Genomic DNA, 25,089 nt, shown 5'->3' on the forward strand with positions numbered 1-25,089 from the left:
GGTTCTGTACGATTCTTTCTGAAGCTTTATCTTAGTCTTTCATTTGGAACATATTCCACTGTTTTGTTTGCTTCACTCTTCTCTGTGTTTCTACAAGCAGCCTATTTTCATTTTATAGTTCCCACTAGTTGAGGATGTGCCAAGACAGGTCAGTGTCCCCAGAGAGAGGATCTCAGCACCTAGATTCAGGCTGAGTGGAAGCCAGACCTGGAGGCACCAGCTTTAAAGAATGGACATCTGTAGAGTCCTGTGGGACCACAAGCATAAGATCCACTTGCCACCAGAACAGGTGATCTGGAAGTGTCCCCTGGGCAGCTGTCACAAAAATCAGGGCTCCCTTTGTGCATTAATTATCTAACCTCCCTCATCACCACTCCTTAGCCCTGCAGAATTAACCTTAAAAAAAATCTCAGCCATGTCACTAAGTAAAAATGCAAACTGTAGAACAGCATATAGGATATTATACCATTAACAAATCTGGGTGTGTACACACACACTATTTTTCCATATTACACATATGTAAATGTATAGAAACAGGCCTGGAAGGAGGCCTTCCAAACTGGTAAGAATGCTAACCTTTACGGGGGGGGGAACCTAGTCAGGTGGCATTTTCACCTTATTTCATGGAGTTTTTTTACAGTGAAAAATATATTTTTAAAATTCAGTTGAGGAACGTTGAAGTTGAACTAGCAAATGATGGTAAAAGTTCCTAAAATGGAAATGGGTAGAAAATGTAGGGACTATGAGAAATCTATAAATGGGCAATGCCCAGCAGCAGGTTTCTTACAAATCAAACAGTGACACACACACACGTGTCTGTGGACCTTATTTTACCCAATAAATCTTACCAGAGCAGCTACTGCCTACAGCGTTAAAAAGACTGTTAGAAAATCCATCCTTTCAAACGTATAGTTATGGAACAAAAATGGCTTAAAATTGTATGTTTTAAAGTCTTTACCTCCCACTTGGAAGTTTTAGGTTGCTCAGTTGTTTACTATTTCTCCATAACCCAAAGCATTGCCTGCAAACACACATCTCTGCAGGGAGTCAGAGTAAGGTATGTTGGAGCCCTCAGCTGTGCAGGGTGGCACACAAGCTAAAGCCATTCAGGTCCAGCTTTAGAGGACATATTTCTCTCCACCTCCCACCCCTCCCCCTGCCACACACATTTTTGTGGTTTACTGGCAGGCTGCTTGGTTATATATACTCGTAAGGACTTGACAGAATGGAGCCAGAATTTAAGTTCAAATCCCAGCTCCTCTATTTTCCAGGAGTGTGACCTTGGGTAAGTTCTTAAACTTCTCTTGCCCTTAATGCTCCCCATCTATGAAATGCGGACCTCCCTTGTAGGGTTGAACTAGTACACGACAGCCCTCTGTAGAGTGCCTGGCCTACAGGTAAGCACTTAAATGAAGATAGCTATTATCTGAATTGAATAAGGTTTCAGCTTTAAGAACTTAAATGATTATTCAAGATAATCTCCTTTGATGATGTGCTGTAATTTGGACATGTCCTATGTGCTCCTTTATATGGCTACACAGTATGTTAATAAATGGAGGCTGTGTGATGCTAAGTAGGCAGATGGCCATATATTTTGAGGGCAAAGCTTGTTTACTGGAATAAGCGGGGTACATTGTCAACATCGGGCCATCCCCTCACTAAGATGTAGGGAACCTTGAAACCTCAGAAAAATCAGCGCCCTTTCAGTAGGGATATTATTCTCATGGGCATTAGTTCTCCAGGGAACGCTAGGATTTAATACACCCCTAGGTGAGAGCCATCATAGAGTATCATTCTCCATGGCATGAGAGAGCTACAGCAATAAAAAAGTGAAAAGTTCTGATTTTTTTTAAAGTGAACTTTGATTTTAATAGCTCTTTGCAACAACCTGTGAGAAATAATGGAGCTATATGGGGAAGAAGTCCTCTTCCTATTTTGGCAGAGGAGGGGTGGGTGCTCACTGAAACAACCCAAAGTCCCTTCCTGCCCCCCCACCCCACCCCCGCCCAAGTACCTGGGCTGTGGGAGGAGTAAAGATGAGCTATCCTTTAGGCAACAGCAGCTAACCCAAGTCCGTGGGTTTGTATTGCAGGCATCATGTACCGCAAGTCGTGTGCATCATCGGCAGCCTGCCTCATCGCCTCGGCCGGGTACCAATCCTTCTGCTCCCCTGGGAAACTGAACTCAGTGTGCATCAGCTGCTGTAACACCCCTCTTTGCAACGGGCCCCGGCCCAAGAAACGGAGCAGTTCTGCCTTGGCCCTTCGGCCTGGGCTCCCCACCACCATCCTGCTCCTCCAGTTAGCCCTCCTCTTGGCTCACTGCTGAAGTTGAAGGAGATGCTCACCCTTCCTGCATTGTTCTTCCGGCCCTTCACTCCCTCTGCTCCCCAAGCTTCTCCTGTGTGTCCTTTTATTCTGGGTGGGGAGGGGCGGTGTCCTCCTCAGTTCCTTCGCCAGCAAAAGAGCTCAGTGTAAAACATTTTTTTGTAAGCTCTGAATAAATTCAGTCTAAATTTTCAGTGTGTACTTAAAGGAAGGGGTGAGCAAAAGTTTCTCTACCCAGAGTCAAGGTCCGGCTGGCAGAATCTGCCCTTAGAAGGCGCATAGAGGGCCATCCATTTTTTTTCCAAGGCCCCTAGCTTCCACACCTGTCCCTCATAGGGGCAGTTTGTCACCGCTGTGTCAGGATATGTTGTTGGGGGAGGGGGGGGGAACTGCCATTTAGCCCTCAAGGCTTCCATACTTGACATTCACACTTCATGCTCCTGTAAACCATTCCCTGCGGCAGAGGTGGGTGGTTTCATCTCTGAGTTGGGCTCTAGTGACTCGAGACTCAATTGCTGGGGCTTAGACTCAGGCTTGGCCTTGCTCTGGAAAGTGCTCAAGAAAACCTTGTCAGTTCTTGCAGAGGAACTGGAACGGGAAGCCATGAAGATCAGGGGGCGGCGCGCCGAGCGGGTGCTGGCGGCAGCGGAGGTGACGTGGGCGCGCAGGTGCTTGCTATGGTTGGCGTGGGGCAGCGTCAAGTGGCAGCGGAGCACCTGGCCGAACACCCTGCGGAACTGCTGCGAGGACACATTGTACAGGAGCGGATTGATGACGGAGCTCAGGTAGAAGAAGGTGTCGGAGAAGGGGAGGAGGATCATGTACGCCCGGAAGTAGCTCTTGGTCCAGTCGTGCTTGGGTTTGGCCGCTGCCATAATCCTCCGCACCTGATTAGGCATCCAGCAGACAGCCAAGGTCACGACAATCAGCCCTGAGCAGGAGAGAGGAGAGACAGAAACAAACAAACAGCATGAGAACAGTAATGCAAGAAACAAAATATTGAGCTCTCCCCAGTTGCGTGCTTACTGGCCAGGAAATGGTACCAATTTTTCCATGTTGTGTTTGACAGCTTCTCTTGCTGCTAGCAAAAAGGAATTTCAGTGTTTTAAGGCCAGGGAAGTAGACTATGTTAAAGACCATTTAAATGCTTTAGACAATTGTTTGTACCTGGTGATAGCTCTTAATTTAAAAATTAAAAAAAAAAAAAATGTTTTCATTGTTGGGTATCGAGGAAGCATATTATAGAGTGTGGTAATCTAGTTTTGTCTTTTTGTTTTAAGGAAATAGATGTATACACTCTGTAAAAGCAGGTAAAATATTTGTATTTTAAAGGATGTCCACATAAAGACCCAGTGATATCTTCAAGACAAATGGCAATGGTGTCCCTTGTCACAGGAAGCATATTTAGTCACACTGATGATTGTGCATTCATTTTGAAGGGACAAAAAATCGGGAACAGCTAGTCACTGAGAATGTTTCTTGGACATGTATTTACTAGGTGGGTACACCCATAATTCTAATACTTGTTTCTGCAACAGCACTTCCATTCATTTTCAAATAGTTTTAGTTGTATCACATCTTCCACCTTCATGGTGGGGAAAAGACAATTATCCTCACATAATGGAAAATATAAAACTTCAAGTTTAGCTAATAGCATGCTCATTGCCTTTGTAGCACTGAGCTATACAGCAGCCTCGCAAACGGTCAGGCCCTGGAGGGACACTGCTCTGACGCATGAGCAGATCACAAGTTGACTGAACGGACATGTTTGCATTCCCGTGTATTTGCATTTCAACTTACACACTCATCTCTGTTTCTATGACCTCTGGCAGAGGAAAGGAACGTTTACCTGCAGTGACCAAAAAACAAACACATTCTTAAGAAAGGAAGATCAAAGAATCTACAGAGCATTTGCTCTCTTCACTCTGGAGCCAAGACACCAGAATGTAAGTTCCTCTGTGTGGGAAGCTGGTATCTTAAAGCTGTGTTTTGAATTTTTAGAAATGCTTCCTCTGTCTCCTAAATCTGATTATCATAGTAAGGAAGATTCATTCACATTTTGAAACTTTGTATTTTCTAGGAAACCACAGGGAAGCGATGGTTGGCAATAATCCCTGTCTGCCCCTGATCTATGATAAACATTTCATTCATAAATGCTCCAGGAAAACCAGCCCCATTAGCACCTCCAGGGTTGGCCCTCTCACACACACTCAACTGAGCATGCCTTACCTGGTGACTGAGTGGCCCTAGGTATGTTCTTTACCACTGCAATAGCCCAGTGCCCTCAACAAATCCTCCACAAATCCTGGCTGTCAGCAAAGGCAGCCCTGGAAGCTCCTCTCCCTTGATAATTTCCAAGGCTTTCTCTTGTCAAAGCTCAGCCCAAGCTTAAAACACACATCAATTTGCTTATTTCTTTCCTTTGAGTTTGCTTCCCTGAGAACACTGGGTGAATCTAAAACTAAAAGGAGCAAAAAAGTAACATTGATGTGATGAAAAGGCCAAAAAAAAAAAAATCACCTTAAGTCAAGAGTACCGTCTGAATCACCTAGTTAAAGCTGGTGGATGGAAAGAAAAATCAACATTTCTGTGTTTAAAAAAAAAAAAAAAATACTTGCATAGGAAATCGGGAGCCTTTATCCCACTGCTTCGAGAAGCATGGACACTTCCAGCCACGTGTGCTGTTCCAAGTGGGTCCGTAAGTGATTTCTCCTTGTTTTTATCGGAAGCAGTTCTGACTGGAAGGTTCATCTCATTAACTGAAAGAACTAGGAAGCTTCTACCTAGGGAAGCTACATGTCTGCATCAAGGCTTAAGTTCTTTTCTCTCCTCTGCCACCGCATTTCAGACAAGTGCCACCATCTTCATCTGAAGACTTAGTTTCCAGAACAAGGAAATCGAGCACAGGGTTTCAGATGTGTGCTCTGCTACACTGTGGGAGGTGGTCCTTCAGGCAGCAAGAATCTAGGAAGGCGACAAGAACCTACTTGTACTTACTCGGGTTGAACATAGCACAGCTTTTCAAGCCCCTGGGAGAAAAGGGGCCGGGTTTGGGGGGGGGGCAAGTTACAAAGTTGTTGTTCTTCTGTCCTGGCTTTGGCCCTGTTCCACTGAGCTCCTGGTTGCATGACCCTTCTTGTTACCTTCACCCCCTTTGCTGGTATCAGTTGTCCTTACTTGACCTTCCCATCAAAAGAAGCAGTTCAGTAAAAAGCACGACCAAATATCTTAGGGATGAGGCAAGGGACATGAGCAAAGAGTTGTGGCCTGATTTGCAGTTTAAGTCCAGAGGAAATTTTTGCTCTGAAACCCAGATGAACTCGAGTCAATAAGTGGGAGGTGCCTTATTCTGAACAAGTTGCCAAAAATAGGGAACCAGGCCCAAGATTCTCCAGTGATAAGGGAAAATCTTGGCTTTCTGGGTGTACAGTAGCAAGGTAGGATAGCAAATACGAACTTGGAGAACAAGGGCGACAAGGAGCTGAGTTAGAAATCCACAGGGATTAAGTAAAGATGAAGCATCAGAGGGGCGCCTGGGTGGTCTGTCAGTTAAGCATCTTCCTGCGGCTCAGGTCACGATCCTGGGATTCTGGGATGGAGCCCCAAGTCGGGCTCCCTGCTCAGAGGGGAGTCTGCTTCTTCCTCTCCCTCTGCCCCTCCCCCTGCTCATGCGCTCAGCTCTCAGAATCTTAAAAAAAAAAAAAAAAGTAGGCATCAGAAAAATCTTGACATAAAACCAAGAATAATGTAAACTATTGAGTCTTCCCTATGTCAGTCTCCATGCTAAGCACTCTGCTTCTTTCCTATGCATTTGTCACTTCTGAAAATAACCCGGTGAGATCAAAGCTGTTACTATCTTCATTTTACAGAGGAGGAAGTTGAGTCTCAGGTTAGTTGCCCACATCCTGCAACTAGGACACATGCTTGCCAGACTCCAAAATCCTTTATACATTTGTTATTTTTTTCTGAAAGACACATTTCTCATTTTCTTCTGTTTGAAAAATACAGGAAACACAAGTAAACATGAGCCATAATTCCACCCTGGGAAATGGATATAAAGTAGCACTGACCACTAGAAATATAAGACACCTAGGTGGCTTTAAATCTTGAATAGTCACATTCAAAAAGTAGAAAAACAGGGTATCAATTTTAATGTTTAACTGAATCTACCCCAAATATTATCTCACATGCAATGTCAGCATGCAATCAATCTAAAATTGAGAGCTTTAACATTCGTTTTTTTCATACTTCGAGGCTTTTATTCTTACAATATATTTCAGTTGGTTACCAACCACACCTGGCTAGTGTCTGTGGTACAGGTTCAAGTACCCCTCCCCACAGGACTTCTGATTGTCTCCTCCTCCCATTCTCCCAGCTGCCCCTTCCCAGCCACATACCTGGAGAGTCCTGTCCAACCAAGGAATCCCCACCCTGCCTGTGTTTTTCTTCCTAAGATTCTGATGTGATTATCATATGGTTTCACTCATATGTAGAACATAAGGAATAGAGCAGAGGACCACAGGGGAAGGGAGGGAGAGCTGAGTGGAAAGAAATCCGAGAGGGAGACAAACCATGAGAGACTCTGGACTCCGGGACACTAACTGAGGGTTACAGAGGGGAGGGGGTGGGGGGGGAGTGGGTAACTGGATGATGGGCATTAAGGAGGGCAGGTGATGTGATGAGCACTGGGTGTTATACGCAACTAACGAATCGTTGAACATCAAAAACTAATGATGTACTATATGTTGGCTAACTGAACACAAAAAAATAAAAGTAATTTAATTAAAAAAAAAAGATTTTGATGCAGTCAAGTTGACCCTGATCACATATCTTGAGTACGCAAGATAGATAGGGTAGAGCAGGTCTAGCCTGTCTTTTCAGATGAAAGGCCTTCCATCTGAGGGGACTACCAGTTACTACAGCCTAAATAAGTCTCACAGCACAAAATATTTTGCTTTTCTCATTCTAAACCTTGCCTAGGCATTTTGGAATAACAGATTTTGCCAAACACCTGGCAGGGCTGTTGGAATACACTTCTCCCACCACAACTAGAGGTGGGGGAAAATGGTTTGTGTCTTTCCTCCTGTGCTTTGAAGAGAGAATTTTGTTCTAGAAAAATGCAGCATTAGGCGTACAAGCACCCCTATGGTTGGATGTGAAGTGTGCATCCATGGGGCATATAATAAGAGGTCAGCCTCTGGTGGGAAGCTGGGGGGCGGGGGCGGAACCCAACCGGCCCCCTCACAAAATTTGTCATTTTACAGTGACAGGTAATTGCTTTTACATTTGAAAAAAAAATGCATTATTTTAGAGGACACTGAGAATAACGATTATGTCCAAAGATAACTTTTTATTGGGCTGTTTGGAACTGGTCCAGCTCTTGTCCTAGCTACTCTAGCTGAGACGAAGCTTTAAAATCTTATTCAGGCCTTAATAGAGTTTAATAAAGATTTGACTAAATTTATGTTTGGCTGCAATCAGTTTAGACTTACATTTGGAAAAATCTATAACGCTTTGGTCTGTATGGTATCATGTGTAGCCCGCAGTTAAATAACTTTACTGTGAGCTTGAATGAAGATCAGTGAACTGAACCCAGTCATGTTAAGAAGGTAAACTGTTTTAACTGCATTATTGATAGATTTGTATTATATTCCAAACAGCCTTGTGCTCTGGGTTAAGAAATACCCTCACAGCTTATCTGTTTTTCCACATCAAGTAATTCCATTTTTCCTCCTTGATCACTACCCCAAAACGACAGTCACCATTAGACGAGGACACAGATTTATTCTCGGTGGAGTAACGTTGTTTAAAAAACAGAAGTAATACCGATGTCCAACAACATCTCACAAGAAAGGCTGACATTTCAACAGCATCTGCGTCAGCCTGCCCGGTTCAATCTGTGGAAGACGAGAAACTATACCACCTGGGACATGGCAACGTTCGTGCAACTGACTCTGGGCTCTCTTTTCTCCCCTCTAGTCTGTCAAGTGAAGGTAGCTCTTTGTGCACTCCCCGGAATTCATCTTAGAGTCCCCAAAGAATGGCAGAGCAGATCTCCCTTTGGCGACCAGGTGCAGAACCCCTTTGTCTCACAAATGATGGAACTGAGGCTAAGTGATTCACCCAAGATCTCCAAGGGCATGGTGGCAGCAGTCCCTCTACTTTGCCTTACTGCTCCGAACATGGGCTTCTACCCGAGGCTGACGAGCAAGCCTGTCATCCTAGTTAGGTGTAGTTTTCTATGCTCCAGTTTTAGGCTCAAATGCTGACCATCCACAGCACGGAATGCAATGCGAGGCAAGTCAGTCTCAGATCCCAGCTAAAGTCAGCACCATACTTGTTCTGTATACGGTGTGGGTTCAGTTTTAGAACGAGGCTCCTCAAAAAAATAGGCACACGACAAAGCCCTGGAGCACATGTGCCCCCCCCCCCCCCGCCAAAGGGGGTGAAATGCAGCCACGGGGAGCTGGAGCATGTTTGGAAAACAAGATATGAATCCAGCTCATGACCTAGTGACCCAGCCGATAAGGACGCCATCTGTCCGTCAGTCTGTCCATCTTACATAGGTACCTGCTAGAAAAGAATACTTCGTGTGTACTCAGCCGAAAAGATCTGGAAATCCCATCTTTCTCCAGCAAAGGTAGTTTGTGTGATTTAAGGGAATCCCACAGATTTGCTTTTCCACCTGACCCTGGGAATTCCATTTTACTGCATCGTTGAAGCCTCGGGGGCATAATGATTTCGGTTTTCTGTGGTTCGCATAGCTTTTCTATCCTTTCTGCCCAGAGAATCAAGTTCTCTCTAACCCAACCTCAGTGAGTAGGAGTTAGGTATCTCCCCTACCACTCCCCCCAACCAATTTAGGTTCTCTGCACTTTACTCACCCAGCAACCATCTCCTGATTGGCCGAGGTCTATGACAGACCCTGTCCTAGGCACTAATGATAAAAAGCTGAGGAGGGCGAGGCAGGCACAGCCAGGTGACTGCTAGCAAAGGGCCATGAGAGCCATCTGGCCACAGTTTTATGGCAGCCAAGAGCTGGTTGACCCTCCCAGTGGGGGTGAATGCTCAGAAAATTAAAGGAGAGCAAGAGTTAGCCTGGAGAAGGGCACCCAGGCAAAGACAGCATGAGCAGGGGATGGGGGACTCCAACAGCAGCTCATTCTGAGAGCTGCCAGCCTCAGTACGGCCGGGGCCAGAACCAGAACGAAGGGGTGGGTGGGGAGAGTGGGAAATGAGGCCCATTAGAGAGCACTCCATCAGGTTTTGGGGACAATAATTTAACCAGCATATAGTAGGGTGAAGAACAGCTGCTTGTCAGGTGACATTTAAATAGCAATTGTCAGTGGAAAGTAAGCATATGGTTAGTTGAATGAAAACCCAGAAAAAGACAGATACATCCAATAAAAGGTTTTAGCACTTTCTCAATTTATATCTTTGTGTTTGCCAATCTGCTTCTGCCAGCCAGTTGAGACATTGATCTCCCTGACTTTGCCCCATCCGAGGAGCCCAAATCGCTACTAACCTTGGTTTGGTCTCTAAATCTCTGAGACAGTGGTTCTCAAAGCACGGTTCCTGGAACAGCGGCATCAGCACCTCTCAGTAACTTGTTAGAAATACCCATTTTAGGCCCCAACGCAGACCTACTGAGGCAGAGACACTGGGAGCAGAGCCCAGCAGTCTGGAATTACCAAGCCCATCCGTTGATTCTGATGCTTACTCAAATTTGAGAACTAGTCTAAGACAAGCCCACGTTGAGGGGGAGCCTGCATCATCAGGCATTTGTGGCCCTGTCACTGTCACACCGGTCACCTTTTGAAGCGTCCCATTTGCCTGAGTGACTGCAGATGGAGCTGACAGTAACTGAGAACCCCTCTCTCATTCCTGAGCACCGCCCTTGCCTTGGTCCTACCCCTCCCTTTCTTCTCTTTCTCTGCTCTTTCTTTCTCCCCTCCATCTCTTCCCAAGGTCCCCATAAACGGGCTGTAGACAGCCCTTGCTTAGGCTGCCCACACACGCACCTTTCTCCCTCTCCGTGACGTTCTTGGCTGTCTTTGAGAAGGCAACTGCATCAGGAGCAGGCAAGCTCCTCCCAGCTAACGGGTGCCTTCCTGGAAGGGTGGTCACCACGCATTGCGAGGCTTGCCCAAGGAAAGCAGAGAGGGTTTGGAAGCAACACAGGTAGGATGTGCGGGACCCGGGTGTCGGCCAAGCACTGGACACCCCCCCCCCGAGATCCCACTCCACGTCCCGTGTTCTCGGACCCTGCCAGGGCCTGCCTGGATACCCTGAGGTCACTTTTCCAGTGACCCGTGGGCTTAGTGACTTTGGTATAAACCCATCTGCCTTCTTGTCCTCTTTCCCATTGAGAAATGTTGTTTAGGAGAAGACAGAAGAGCAGGGGGAATTTGTTTTCAGAGAAGGACACAGGCCACAACTTTAAAATGATGTAAAGGCCACACATGGCCGCTTCTGTCCACGAAGATGGATGGTTTGATGTCCCGTCTTTGCCCCAGCTATTTGATGGAGCCTAGGATGGGACTCTGCACCGCCTGTGGCTCCATCGACCACGCTGAGGCCAGAGACCCAGATTCCAGAATGGCCTGCAATTTGCCAAGCATTACATCCATCTCATTCTGCTCTACAGACTTCAGGACAAGACGACCCACCATAAATCGCTGCAACTGCAAGTAGAGATTTCGAAAACAAGGCCTCCTGTCTGGGAGCTGTAGGACAGCCACATGCCCTCAGAGTCAGCGGCATTTAGGGTCAACATCATGGTTTAGTGCCTCTGTTCCTCTACGAATACATGCTACATGATTAACTGCAATCCACTGGATAAATGTTTCTCTATGTGGATCTCCACTGTACGCAGCTGTGTGGCTTCCGGTGCAAATAGTCTGTCCTGAATCCACGGATAGTTAGGTCCCCATGTGTGGTACGGCTACAAGGCCCAAAGCTGTTCCTCAGCAAGAAACGCTTCCTCCCTCGAAACACGCAGCACAGGACAGGTTGTGATAACGAGGGCCATGACGCCCTCTAAGCCGGCCGGGGGGAGCTGCTGACTGTAGGATGGCCAGGGCCCCCTCCAGGGGACCAACTCATCCCACGCTCCCACCGACCAAGCCACATACAAACACAACACTTTTTATGGCCGAAAGCCTGCAGTTTTAATGGAATTTAGTTTCTTGCAAATGGTAGAGAATCAAAGCCTCAGAACGCCAGCACTGGAAAAACAGACAAACAAACAAAGCAAAACAAAACAACAGAAGAGCTGAGTCTACTGGTAAACCAGGAGAATCCCCAGAGAAGTGGGATGAGGAGCCCAAATTCACACAGCCCAGGAGTCCCAACACGGCCTCCCAGTCTGGCGGTGTCTGCACTGGCCATGAGCTCCCCTCAGAACCCAGGGAAACCACGCAAACCTTGGGTAAAGCCACATTCAGCCAGGTGCTCAGCAGAGGCAACGTGGGCATTCTGGGAGTGTGGAGACAAGTGGATGTGCCCACAGATCTCCCCTTGCCTCTCTCTTCCCAAGGTCCCTGCTTGTGCCCCCTCTGTGCAGCGAGACAGAGACCCTGGGAGAACCGATGCTGAGTATTTTGTGGCTGAGGCAGGCCAGGCCCAGGTGGGGTGAGCACCCCTCAGTCTGTCCTCCCAAGACTCTGCACATGTCTGGACCCAGACCACATCTTTCTCCCCTCTGCTCTTCCTTCTCTTGGTCCCTTCCTCGCACCCCTCTCCTCCCGACTGCCCACACTTTGCCCAGTTCTTATTCAACAAGTTTCTGCGGTCACTGCCTCCGGGAAGCCTTCCTGACTCCACAAAGCTACCACTCAAGTTTCCTACTACAAGTCCACTAGCACCTTTGACTCCTGCCCCTGCCATCCTGACACTGCCGCGTCAGCTAGACCGTCAACTCCATGGGAGCAGGATGCTTCATAGTCACGGCTATAGCCTCGACACACGACAGAAAACCCTCACATGCCGATTGCTCTGTCAGCTTTTGGGGGAGGTAGGGAGGGTTCTGGAGGTTCCAGGCGAGGGCTGAGCAAGAGGGCGTTTAAAACTTGAATTCATGTAGGGCGCCTGGGTGGCTCAGTCGGTTAAGCGTCTGTGTTCAGCTCAGGTCATGATCCCAGGGTCCTGGGATCGAGCCCCATGGCGGGCTCCCAGCTCAGGAGGGAGCCTGCTTCTCCCTCTGTCTCTGCTGCTTCCCCTGCTTGTGGGCACTCACATTGTCAAATAAATTTAAAAAACCTTTAAAACTAGAATTCATCTAATGTATACAGAATCAATCTGAAGTTAGCTTCCCTGTCCAGGGTTCCATACTAACCCTCCTGACATGGAGCCTAGCGTCTGCATGATTTACATCCCTCATCCTGAGGGAAAGGGAAGCAGACAGCGGGAATTTCAAGAAAGAATCACCCTTTCATTCAAGCAAGACAAGAACCTCCAAGCCCAAGAAAGAGGTCTAGACAGGGGTTGAAGTCTTGATTCTGACAAATGCCTTCAGGAGAGTACAGTTTTAGTGTCCCACCCCGGTGTGCTGCTACCCAATCCCTGGATTATCTACACTAAAAACATGTTTCTTATCCTGTTTCTCTGCAAGATGGCCTGATGGATATAAGCAGCCCACAGTGAGGGTCAGCAGGTAAAACGGGATAGGTAAGAGCCACATTTACCTAAAGTTGGAGGAAAGTCCTTTGTTCCCAAATAATGTGATAAATCATGGCCCCCATGAAGATGCCACAAGTCTTTGTCAGAGAGGCTGCAGGCCAAGACTCAAAGCATAAGGGTTGAAGTCAGCAGCCAAAGTGGTGACTTAGAGACGAAGAGGAAGCACCTAGAAGAGCATTTGGTGAAGGTCGGGGGAGACTATTTCTAGGTTACCTGCCGGGTGGCCCCAGGAGAATGCAATCCTGCAATTATAACCCTCAATTTCCATCTGGGCACAACTTGGTCATAGAGGCAGAGGATGTGGTAAAAAAAAAAAAAAAAAGAAAGAAAAAGAAAACATGAGGAAGGCTAGATTACCTCCCTTCCTGCTCTATGCCTATCACAGATGTTCCGATAGTATATTTCCTGGCCCCTCTGGCTTTGTCTCCATCTCATCTAGGCAACTCCACCCACCAAGGGACGCTCAGCTTTACTTTACTCTTCCAAGCTTATCTTAGAATAGCTTGCTATTATAAGGATAAGAAAGCTAACAAAAACTGCTGGGATGATGAAACGTGGTAATAAAGTGCTCAAGACAGTGCCTGCTGCCAGCCAAGGGCTCTTCGTAGTTATGGCCATTAGTACCTTCATCATCACCTCTACCTCCATCATCCTCTCTGCCACCACCATCTCCATCACTTCCTCTACCATCATCACCATCACCCCTATCTCATCACCCTCTCTGCTACCACTTCCACCATCATCACCATCTCCATCACCTCCTCTACCCTCTCCTCCTCCATCACAACTATTATCATTTCCAATGTCAGCATCTTCATCACCTCCTCTACCATCATCGCCATCACCCCCATCCCATCACCCTCTCTACCATCAGTTCCACCATCATCACCATCTCCATCACCTCCTCTACTGCCACACATCCTCATTACCACCAACATAGCTCCCAGAGGTCAGAGATCCTGGGGAAGGCTGACTAGAACCACCAGGTATCAGACACCTTCTAATCCTAAACTCACAAAGCCCAGAATGATTCCATGACTTGAGCAGGGTTATCCTGCTCATCATTAGCAGAGAGATGACCAGGACTTAAGTCTCCTCATTTCCAGGTCAGTTTTTTCCACTCCCTGGGTTTAGAGCTTCTGCCACTCTGTTCTAAGTCTCTGAACTCTTTATCCTTCCCCAATACACACATAGGGTACTTAGGGTTTCAAGAAGAGAGGCAAGGAGTAGAGACTGTAATAAAACAACTGATGCAAGGCAGGATTACAAGAAGGAGGACAAATTCCAAATCCCTGGAAGACAGGAGCCCTGAGCCCCTCCCCAGCTCTCTGTCCCCACACAAATCCTCTCCAGGAAGAATGACAAGGGGCAGGGAGGCTCCATGACTGTCTGATCATCTGGTCACTTAGGCTAAGAATCTTTGCTTCTTTCCTCCCTCCTCTATTCCACCCTCAAGCACACATCCCTACCCCCCCAACCACATCCAATGCCCCATGGCCACGTGACCTCCGGCTGAGCTCCAGGACAGTGGAAGGGGTGAGTGCTGGGCTTTGTTGTCAGACTGACCTGGGTTTATTTTTTTTTTTTTATTTTTTTTTTTTTTAAAGATTTTATTTATTTATTTGACAGAGAGAGAATGAGAGATAGAGAGCACAAGAGGGAAGAGGGTCAGAGGGAGAAGCAGACTCCCTGCCGAGCAGGAAGCCCGATGTGGGACTCGATCCCGGGACTCCAGGATCATGACCTGAGCCGAAGGCAGTCGCTTAACCAACTGAGCCACCCAGGCGCCCGACCTGGGTTTAAATTTCAGCCCTGAAATGGCTAAAATAATAGTATCCACCTCATGGAGTGACTGTGAGAAAAGGAAATGCATGCACGTGGAGGACGGAGCCCAGCAGCGGTGCATGAATGACAGCTCATACTACTTGTTAAACGATCCCATCAGCTGCTCCAGGGTGGAGATAATCCCAGCTACAATTAATATAATGCATGTATATTTCAGACACTCTTCTTAACACTTAACCTACACTTGCTCATTTAAACCTTACAATAAGCCCCACAAAATGGCCACGACTTGACTTTATTGCTATTATGTAGATAAAAAAGCTGAGGTGTGGATAGGTTACATTTCCTGCCCGGACTCACACAGTTGGCCAGGACAGGCCAGAAGTTAGACCCAGGCCGCCTGGTCCAGAGCTGGTCCAGATCAAAGATCAAATGTCTTCCGAGTCCCAAACTCAAATGAAGGTATTTCAATTCAAACGGCCACAAGTTCAGAAATAAATTTGTTTCTGTGGGTGTCTCAGAATCTCAGGTGTCAAAAAGTAAACACTTCCCCCCAATATATCTCTCTAGTAAGACAAGGTATCATCTTGAAAGGGCCTTTTTACCTTTCAGGTGAACACAGTGAAGTTTCCTGTTATGAAGAGAAAAGCTTGGTGGAACTCAAACCAACTAGCTTTGACTAGGAGTCTGGCAGGCTAGAATAGAGAAGGTCTGCTTTTCATTGCGTTTATGTTATGGAGAGCAAGCACCTCTACCCCACCCCCACTCCTATGCACACCAAAAGTTCTCAAGAAGGATCCTTTCCTATAAAAATTCATTTAAATTCAGAGTTAAAGACTACTCTCACCCATCATAGGCTGGCTCTTCCCCTCCTCATAAATGCAATCTAAAATTTGGTTTCAAAGTAAATTAGAAAATAAGTTCAGCTCCCCATTATCTGCTCCTATCATGTAAGTTAGCAATGAAATTCTGGGAACAATCTATAGCAAAATGCCAGGACAGGAGGCAAAAAAAAAAAAAAAAAAAATGGAATCAGCTGATGGGAGAGATACCAAAAGAGGTTCGGGAAGGAGCCAGGCTCATACCGTGTTTTATTTAGAGCTGAGGGTTCTCAACTGAAATCAGTGAAGCTCTTGGGGAAGTTGAGGAGATGGTATCAGGCTTCTAAGATAGGGTTTTGTATCAAGAAGGATCAGATAAGGATGCCTTCCTGTTAATGATTTGAAAATGAAATTACTGTTGCATGACAGGATAAGAATCAATCCCTCCTGGTAGATTTTTTTTTTCTTTTCATAGGTCCAAAACAACTTTGAGGAAATAGCCCTGCAGATTTGGAAACATGAAGCGTGAGCTCTCCTATCCGAATGTAGCAGTATCTGCCAAAGATGCACATTATTATACACCCTAAATCCAGTGCAGCCCAACAATAACAATATCCTTTCATGTTTAAAGCTAGTCCTTATCTGTTATCTCACTTGTCTCCTCCCCTGGACCACCAAATAGCAGAGCACCTCCAGGCCCTGTCCCCAGCTCTCTTCTACCTTCTCACTCTCTCTCCTGGGGCACCTCCTCCATGCCTCTACTCTGAAATACCATCTCTAAGGATATGCAATCCCAAGTCAATGTTGCCAGCCTCAGGAGACATCCATAGCCAGATCCCTACAGCCAAATGCCTACTCAACATCATGGCTTGGAGAGCTCATCTGCCTGCACCTATAATGGGACACATCCAAACTGACTTAATGACAAGCCATCCATCCAAACCTGCCCTCCCTCCACTGCTCCCAACCTCAATCAACTCTGGTACCACTCACCAAGTTTTTCCAGCTGGAAACATGCAAGTCACCCTGCTCTACTTCCTCCTCCTCATTCCCATACTCAATAAATTCCTAAGCTTGTCAGCTATACCTCCAACATCGGTCCCCTTCTCCCCATCCCACTTGGAGACCCCTAATAGGGGTACCATTTTCTCATGCCTGGACTAGCTCCCTAAATGGTCTTGTTCAAAATCACTCCTGCCCAAGACACTCTCCACACAAGCCACTCTTGCCACTCAGATTGTGATCCATGGCATCCCCTGAAGACTTACTAAGAATGCAGAATCTCCGGCCCCAGCACAGACCTGCTGATCAGAATCCACATCCTAATGAGACACCCAGGTGACATGTGGCCGGTGCTCTAGTGTGCAAGCTTCGTAGCATCACTTAGCATCCCAATCTTTCCCCACTTTTCTGCTGCCTGACCCCTGAGCCTTTTTACCACTCTCCTGCTGAACCCCATGCCTTTCCAAATTTCCAAGACATACCAGGTCTTTGCCTAAGAGGGACTCCAGAAAACTCCCACCTGCCCAAGTATTCCTTCCTCTGGGAAGGGCTCCCTGTTTATTCAAAAAAAAAAGGAATCACTCCCAACCTTGTCCCTGCTTCCTTGACAGTGTGACCACATGATTTTAATGATAAATTTCCATGCCTGGCCTACTGTGATCACCTGGAGAGCAAAGACCACACATATCCCAGCCATTGACTCATGCCTGACATAGCACAGTAAGCCTTCAATACATGTTTATTGAAAGTAGGGAAGAATTTAATCCCATTAAAATATATGCCAAGGTCCTATCTTGAATTTCTGACTAAACTGGAACCCTACTGCACTGATTTTACACACACACACACACACACACACACACACACACACACCACTTTATTGCTTAGGGTAATGGTACTTAGAAAAATGATTTTGGAGTTATAGGAGAAAAATCAGATGCCACCTTTCCCAACTTCAGAAGATACACTTAAGAACAGACTGGCTTCAGGTTGCTCTAGAACCTGGAGAGACCGGGTAGAAAGGCAGTGAGACAGCTCCATTCTTCCCCAGGAAGACCAGCTCCTGGTGCTGGGTGGTTGAGGAACAAGACTCTTTCTTCTCTCTTGCCAGTGCCCTGCTTGAGGCCATGTTAGAATGTGCTGGTCTCTCAGGCTTTAAGGGGCGACAGGTCTATGGGCATTCTGAGCTGAGTCTGGGAGGGGATGAAGAAAGATGCAGAAGACCAAACAGCCCCTCAAGCACACCAGCCCAACCCAGGAAAGGCCGGCTGAAATGCAGGAGGTGGCAGAGGCTCTGGGCATTGGCTCTGGAACTCCTCTGAGAATAAATAAGCACTTCCTAGGGCAAGGCTCTACTTGAGAGTGTCACTGGCAGGCACAAGGTCCAGATGTGTATTGTGGGGAGATAACACTGTGAAATGCATCTAAGGTAGTGAAAAAAGCACCAGGGGGAGATTTGTGGGTGTGGGGCACTGGCATAGCCTGGTGCATGCCGGGACTGAGCCCAAAGTGTAACTCAAGAGCCTCCTTAGGATGTGTCTGCCTAGGCCAGAGCCAGCTCAGCCAGGCACGCCTCTTCGACCTCCTCACAGACTGTCACACTTGGCTTTGCAGCACCTTATAGATTTGTCCAACCCCACCATACTATAGATGAGAACAGAGAGGTCCAGAGCCAGCAACAGACTCATTCCAGGTCACTGCGCTGGCCAGCTGTTGGGAAAGGCACAGGGCCTAAGCCAGACCCCTTTCTCCTTTCCTACAGCCAAGGGTCTGTCTTTCAGCTCTGACATTTAGGATCTTTCTATCCCTAGGCACTGAAGCCCCAAACGAATTATGCTTCTGACCAACTGGCTATAGATGTGAGGTTCCAGTGACTCCCACCTTGGGTTCAATCAATTTGCTAGGGCAGCTAATCAAACTCAGAGAAACATTTCACTTATTAGATTACCAGCTGAGTGTAAAAAGATGTGACTCAGGAACAGCCAGGTGGAAGAGATGCAGAGGGCAAGATATGAGAAAAGGACATGGAGCCTACATGCTCTCTCTGGGCACCACTCTCCCTACATTTCCACATGTTCACCAACCTGGAGTTTCTCTAAACCCCATCCTTTTGGGGTTTTATGCAGGCTTCATTACATAGGCATGAGTGATTAAATTATTGATCACTGGTGATTGATTCAGTCTGCAGCAGCCCCTTCCTCCTTCCCAGAGGTGAAGGTGGGACTGCAAGATCCAACCCTCTTTCCAAAAGCCACCTCATAAACATGACAAAAGATACCTTGATTGCTCTCCTCACTTGGTAAATTCCAAAGATCACATATATTTCTTATAAATCACAGTATCACAGATGGTAAAGTACATATCAGTTTTTGTGTCTGCCTAGAATTAATCTTCCCTCCTTCCAGTAAGAGAACCCTGATAGCCCTTTGGGGAACAACTATCCCTGACTCCATCCCTGAAGTTCAGGTTGGGAGCTGACTCTACCCTCGAACCCCAAAGGCGTAGAGATAACGAAATAGTGGACAATCGGAGTTAGAGTAGCTGGTTCAGTGACGAGCAGGGGACCCGGATCAGGCCAACCAGAGCCCGCCTTAGGACATTTGCTAGAACCACTAGGAAAGAAATACTCTGCTAGAGTTGCTAAGCCAGAACAATGTAAGCCTGGAAGCATGTGGCATGACTGCCTTAACATGGGAGAGCCTTACCTGAAATGGATGTCAGTGCAAAGCAAAGCAAAGCAAAGTGAAGATATAACAAGAGAGAGAGGCATGGGTTTTCTGACATTATTTGAGCCTGGATTCTGCCAGGCCTGAAATAAGGATCTACCCACTGGGACTTTCCAATTATATAAGCTATTCAAAATTAAACACTCACACACACACACTTTTTGCGTAAGCCACTTTAAATACGGTTTCCTCTTATTTCCAACCATAACAATCCCAATTATATAAATGTCTTTAATTTAGTGAACTACAGAGGAGATTCTTCAACCTCCTAAGGTAACATCACTCAGGCTCTCAGATAATAATTTAAACCCTTCCCTCCCATAAACAAACATCTTCTTTTGCCCATTTGAAGGAAAAGGGAAAGTGAGAGACAGCAGTGGCTGCCCTCCACCACTCATACCACTGGGATTTTATCTACTTGAAGCCTGATTTCTCTTTTCTCTTTATTGACTAAAGCAACCCAATCTTTTCCTTTCAAAGGAAATCTATACTTATTTACTTGTTTCCTGTTGCAAAAACTTTCTCTTGAATATCCCTTTTTCTTCCCTCATGCAAGATATTTTTGGATGTAGAATTTAGTTAGAAGGTTTATCATAGGACATTCCAGTATAGCCCTATTTGGTCAACAAGAAAAGAGAGGGTGAAGGGTGAACCTGACATCATCAATGGCGGAGTCTCTGACATCCAGGTCTGTGCCCTCCCTCCACCCCCTAATATTTCAACAGATGTCAATTCCTTGCAATGACCTTGCACACAAAGGTATTTATGGGCTGATTTAAACACTGAGACTTAATCAAAATGCCCTTGAAGAAAGAGCACTGCAACTTTGTGTTCTAGTCTCAGCTCTGTAACTAACCAGCTGTGTGACCTTGGGAATGTCATTTAATCACTCAAGAGTTGTTTCTTCATTAATAAAATCAGAGGCTGGACTAAAAGGATCATAAAATGTCACAAGTTTAATGACCCTAAAGCAGATTGTGGGCAGAGAGAAAAAGCTGAGTGCTGAATCAGCACCACATGGGAATAAAAATTCATTCTAATTCTGGATTCTCAAGGTAAGCATCTTCAGGAAGATGCAGGAAAAGAGGGGATCGAGGGCCCTGAAAAATCAGGTACTACAAACACGACTTTCTTTTTTTTTCTTACATGAAGCCCTTGGTGCCTTCCTATTTGCCTTTTAAAATCTTTTTAAAACTCAAGCACACTGGGTTGATCATTGGAGTTTGCCCAATTTGCCTAGGATGACCCTGACTTAAAATACATGTTGCCTTAGTTATCATTAACTCCCCGATTTTACTCTCACAATTGTCCCAAAATCAGCAGGGGATTCAGAGAGAATGTATAAAACGTTCCTATAAAACAAGAAAAAAGCAGATCCAGGAAGAAAAGAAAAAGGGCAAAAGACTTGAACAGGCACTTCACAAACAGAACCATCCAAATGGCCAATAAATGAATGCAAAGGTGTTCCACATTATGAATCATTAGAGAAATGCCAATTAAAACAACAGTGTGATATTACCACACAGTCTACAGAATGGCTAAGCTGAAAACACACAGAATAAAAAACAAAACATGTATAGGCAAGGCTATGGCACAACCGTAACACTCATACACTGCTGGTGGGACTAAAACTTGGAACTACTGTGGAAAGCTAGTGGACAGTCTCTCCTAAGGCCGCATGTATGCATTCCCTATGACCTAGGGACTCCACTCCTAGGTATACAGCAAGAGAAATGCATGATATACCAATACCTGAAGACATGTACAAGAATGTTCATAGCAACTTGTCTATGATGGTCCCCAACTGGAAACTACACAACAACTCATCAATGGCAGAATGTATAGATAAACTGTGGAATATTCACACTACAGACAGCACTGAGGATCAGAAGAATACAAACACGCCCTACACTATGGATGAGTCTCACAAACAATGTTGAGTCAAGAAGACAGACACAAAAGATTACATATTATAAGATTTTGTATATACAAAGTACAAAAATAGGAAAAGCTTACCTATGGTATTAGAAGTCAGGATAATGGTTACCCTTGGGGGGTCAGTGCAAGGGGACAAGGGGAGGTTTAGGGTACTGGTAATGCTCTATTTCTAAGTTGGGTTATGTTAATGTGTTCAAGCGGTAAACTTATAATATATGTACCTTTTGGTATGCATGTTATAATTCGATGGAAAACCCAAATATTTTTTTTAAAGTACTCGAGCATGAACAATAAATGTCACAGATACTGGTATAGGCTGAATTGTGTCCCCCTCACAAATTCCTTGTTGAAGTCCTACCCGCCATTACCTCAGAATGGGACTGCATTTGGAGACAGAGTCGTTAAAGAGATAATTAGGTTAAAATGGGACCATTACAGTGGGCCCTCATCCCCTATGACCAGGTATCCTTATAGGACACAGACAACACAAACAGAGGGACAACCATGTGAGGACATAGTGAGATGGTGGCCATCTGCAGGCCAAAGAGAGAGGCCTCAGGAGAAACCAAACCTGGTTTCCTCTTGATCTTGGACTTCCAGCCTCTAGAATAAGAACAAAAATCAATTTAAGTCACCCCAGTCTGTGGTATCTTGTTACAGCCCCATGAGCTGAGTGGGACAGTCACCCTGGTTCATTGTGGCCTCCTCTTATACAGGATACTGAGATATAAACACTTCCGTGGGAGGTAACAGAGGCTTGGGCTGCACAAGTGGAAGGGACGTGGTGGACTGGGGGTGGGAAACTGCTCCTCTTCCCCCGCAACAGCTGCAGGCTGCTCCTGGCTTTTCCATCATTCCAGAGCCTTCTCTGGCTAAAGAAAAAGGGAGCAAGCCACTTCCTAAGGTAATTTTGCTGGCAGTCACAATAGTCAGAGCTCCAGGATTTTTGCTTGAATGGTCACAGAAATTTTTACGGCTAGAAGAGACAACAGGTGCTCTCATCCAGCTTTCTGGATGAGAACGAGTGAGGAAATGAGCAAAGGTCAGAGAAGTTAGGAAGCTTGCCCAAAGTCACACAGCTAGTTAATGGTAGATCCAGGGCTAAATCTGCTCCCACTCTGATTTCCAGGTCGGGGCTTATGCACGGAATCATTTTGCCTACTTGTCTTTGGAGGGTAGGATAAGCAAGCGGTGGGGAAGGAAGGGTTTAGCTTCCTTCCTAAGCTTTAACTTTGTCCCTGCCTTTTAAAGCTGCACATACACAAGCTTATCCTCCTCATGCCCCCCCTACTCTTCCTTCCCCCACCATCCCCTCTCCACTCTTCCCTCAGTCCCCTTTCAGGATTTCCTGGAATTGTCCGAAATCTAGAGTCCAGGATTCTGGATTCTTCCATCTGTATGGCTTCAGGCACACCACTGAAACTCTGTACGGAGGGTTCTTCATCTGCCTAATGGGCACCTGCTGCCCTCTGAGTGGCTGGGCAAGTCTTTCCAAAAACTCTCCCCTACCAGGGACAAGGGGGTCAGTGAGCATGAACGGAGGTGTGTAGAATGGCCCTTTCAATGCATATCCCCCTTTCACTTCCAGCCTGAGCTCTGTAACGGGGCTTCACCAACACTGGCACTCACAGAAGGGGCTGGAAACAGACAAGCAGCCTTCTTACTTACGATGAGGGAACTAAAAGGCCACGATGGACTGACTTGCCCAAGGCCCAGCTTTGGGGTTTTATAAACTCAATCATCACAATAACCTTGGAAGTTGGGCATCATTCAACCCACTCGATAGACAACATAGACTTGTCCAAAAACACCAGTTAGACGGGCCAGGACCAGGGTTTAATCCTGCCTCCACCATAGTCACCAATCTCCTGCACCCCAACTGCCCTGATCCCTGATTTGCCCCTCAAAATGGCAACTTGGCAAGGATTAGTATAGATGAGCCATGTGCCCAGGACTACAGGTGGTAAGAGATCTCTCAGGCACTGCTTATCCCACAAAGATCTGGCAGTAGTGATGACAAAACAGCCTCCTTTGGATGAATCAATTGGAAAACAAAGCAGTACTTATCACAGATCAGAATGTGCTGCTGACCCGCTCCGCTTGTCCTGCTCAGGACTTGGGAACTGGCAGCTCTGGACACCAGCACAGGGAGCTGTAAGCTCTAAGTCACGGACATCTGCGGCAAGCCAATGACACTCTTCTCTCCCTGTTAATGTGCTCTTTGAGAGACACTTCAGTAATGAGCTAAGGGAATTCACACGAGCTCAGGGACCAGCTTTCAGCTGGCCAGCTCTGGACATGTGGCAGGAACTTGGAAATCTTCCAGGGGCGGATCAGAGAGGGGCTCTCAGGGCTGGGGCGGGGGCCAGGTAACAGCTGTGGCCAAAGGAAAACCACTGAAGCAGAAGAGATGCATAGTAGGCTTTTCTAGATTTCTCTGGGGAGTGGACATATCAAAAATGCAAAGGCTGTGGTTTGATGAGTTAAATAGGACCCACCAGTGACAGAGAAATAAAGAGGAAAAGATGGGGTGATGGCAAGTGTCTTGGCACAAGCAAATAATGCAAACTTGTCTCCAAGAGACACTGGAGGGTGGGCGTGGAAGACTTACTACAGAAGCAGGAATCCCCCTTCTAGACCTTCCCTGTCTGATGTAGAGTAACTGATCCTGTCCTGGGGGAAGAGGCGGGGGAGGGGGGAACTTGGGGGGTTCCCCAAGTGGTGAGGCATGGGTGCTAGGGGGCAGTGTTTGCAGCAAGCCTGGAGACAGCATGGTCTCTAAGCTCCAGGAAACTGCAATGGACAAAGGGACATGGGGACAGCAGGGGGAGATGCTTCAGTGGGTTGTTAAAGGCCCCCTCCCCTCCCCGGGGTGTCCCTTGCATGACTGTGTCATAGACTAAATGGTGTTCAGAAGCCCCACACAGAGCATCCTGGGAAAACCACCCATGCAAAGGGCTTACTCATTTGAGGCCCGAAGCTGGTATCTTGGTACCAAATGTATGGGGAGCGGGGGCCTGCTGATGCCCCACAACCCACTTAGTATACTTCTCAGATAGGGAAGGGGCTCTGTGTGCCCCTTGCTCCGGGATGGGTCCGCGCCCCTCCCGGGTGCCCCAGCCCGGGGCCAGCCCCCATCGTCCAGCAGCCTTGATTCCCCTGGGTTCCTTGGCACCCACACAAGCAGTTGCTATGTACTTAGCACTTCTTTCCTCTTTGTCCCCATTTAGTCATAATAGAAGCTGTCTTCTCAATCTATTGTCACATTTATGGTCCAGAAAGCCCTCATTTCCTGCAATAATCTTAAGTGACAATTCAAGCCTAAATGTACTTTAATGTTTTGTAATGCTTCTAAAGCAACATCTCAAAATTATAATACAGCCCCTGAAATTACTAGTCTGAATGAAAGAGGGGATGAACAACCCGAAAACTAAATGAAAATCTAGCAAATTGATCTAAGCTGAAGTGATGAGGTTCACTACGTTCCAGTTATGTCAGTGTGAGAATGCTGGGGTGACCTTTGCCAGGTGGCCAGATGGCCTGGCTGGTGGAGCAGACATTTAACTTAGGGAAGGTAGAAAAAGAAGGCCTTCAGGAGCTATTAATCAGGGAGGAGACAGCCAGAAACTTCTCACCTGGCTTTTCTCAGGGTGGGGGAAAAGGAGGGGCACATCTGTGGGGGAAGAGGAGCAACTCCCTAAACCAAGGAGCAGAGTTTTAGAGAAGAACCACAGCAGGGGGTTAGAGAGAGGGCAGGCAGCACTGAGCCAGAGAGAATAGCCAGCCTACTTCCTTTGTCTAGAGGTGGTT

The 25,089-nt window shown here is 46.6% G+C and overlaps 2 protein-coding genes across 2 annotated transcripts in view; one reads left to right on the forward strand and one right to left on the reverse strand.

Annotated features, from left to right (window-relative positions):
- LYPD1 (LY6/PLAUR domain containing 1) overlaps nucleotides 1-2,502 on the forward strand; it is a 50,285-nt gene extending 47,783 nt beyond the window's left edge. The window contains exon 3 of the mRNA XM_028101232.2: nucleotides 2,093-2,502. Coding sequence (XP_027957033.1) covers nucleotides 2,093-2,328 — 236 coding nt within the window. The 3' untranslated portion in view covers nucleotides 2,329-2,502. The remainder of the gene's footprint in view (nucleotides 1-2,092) is intronic.
- The window catches only part of GPR39 (G protein-coupled receptor 39), a 227,325-nt gene that overhangs the window by 26,307 nt on the left and 175,929 nt on the right, over nucleotides 1-25,089 (reverse strand). Inside the window, exon 2 of the mRNA XM_028101231.2 lies at nucleotides 2,015-3,258. Within this exon, the coding sequence (XP_027957032.1) occupies nucleotides 2,753-3,258 (506 nt within the window). The 3' untranslated portion in view covers nucleotides 2,015-2,752. The remainder of the gene's footprint in view (nucleotides 1-2,014; nucleotides 3,259-25,089) is intronic.

The sequence above is a fragment of the Eumetopias jubatus genome, unplaced genomic scaffold (assembly GCF_037043125.1).
Source record: "Eumetopias jubatus isolate StellerSeaLion01/CBP00866 unplaced genomic scaffold, mEumJub1_p1.0 scaffold_3, whole genome shotgun sequence".
In the NCBI taxonomy this organism is placed as follows: Eukaryota; Metazoa; Chordata; class Mammalia; order Carnivora; family Otariidae; genus Eumetopias; species Eumetopias jubatus.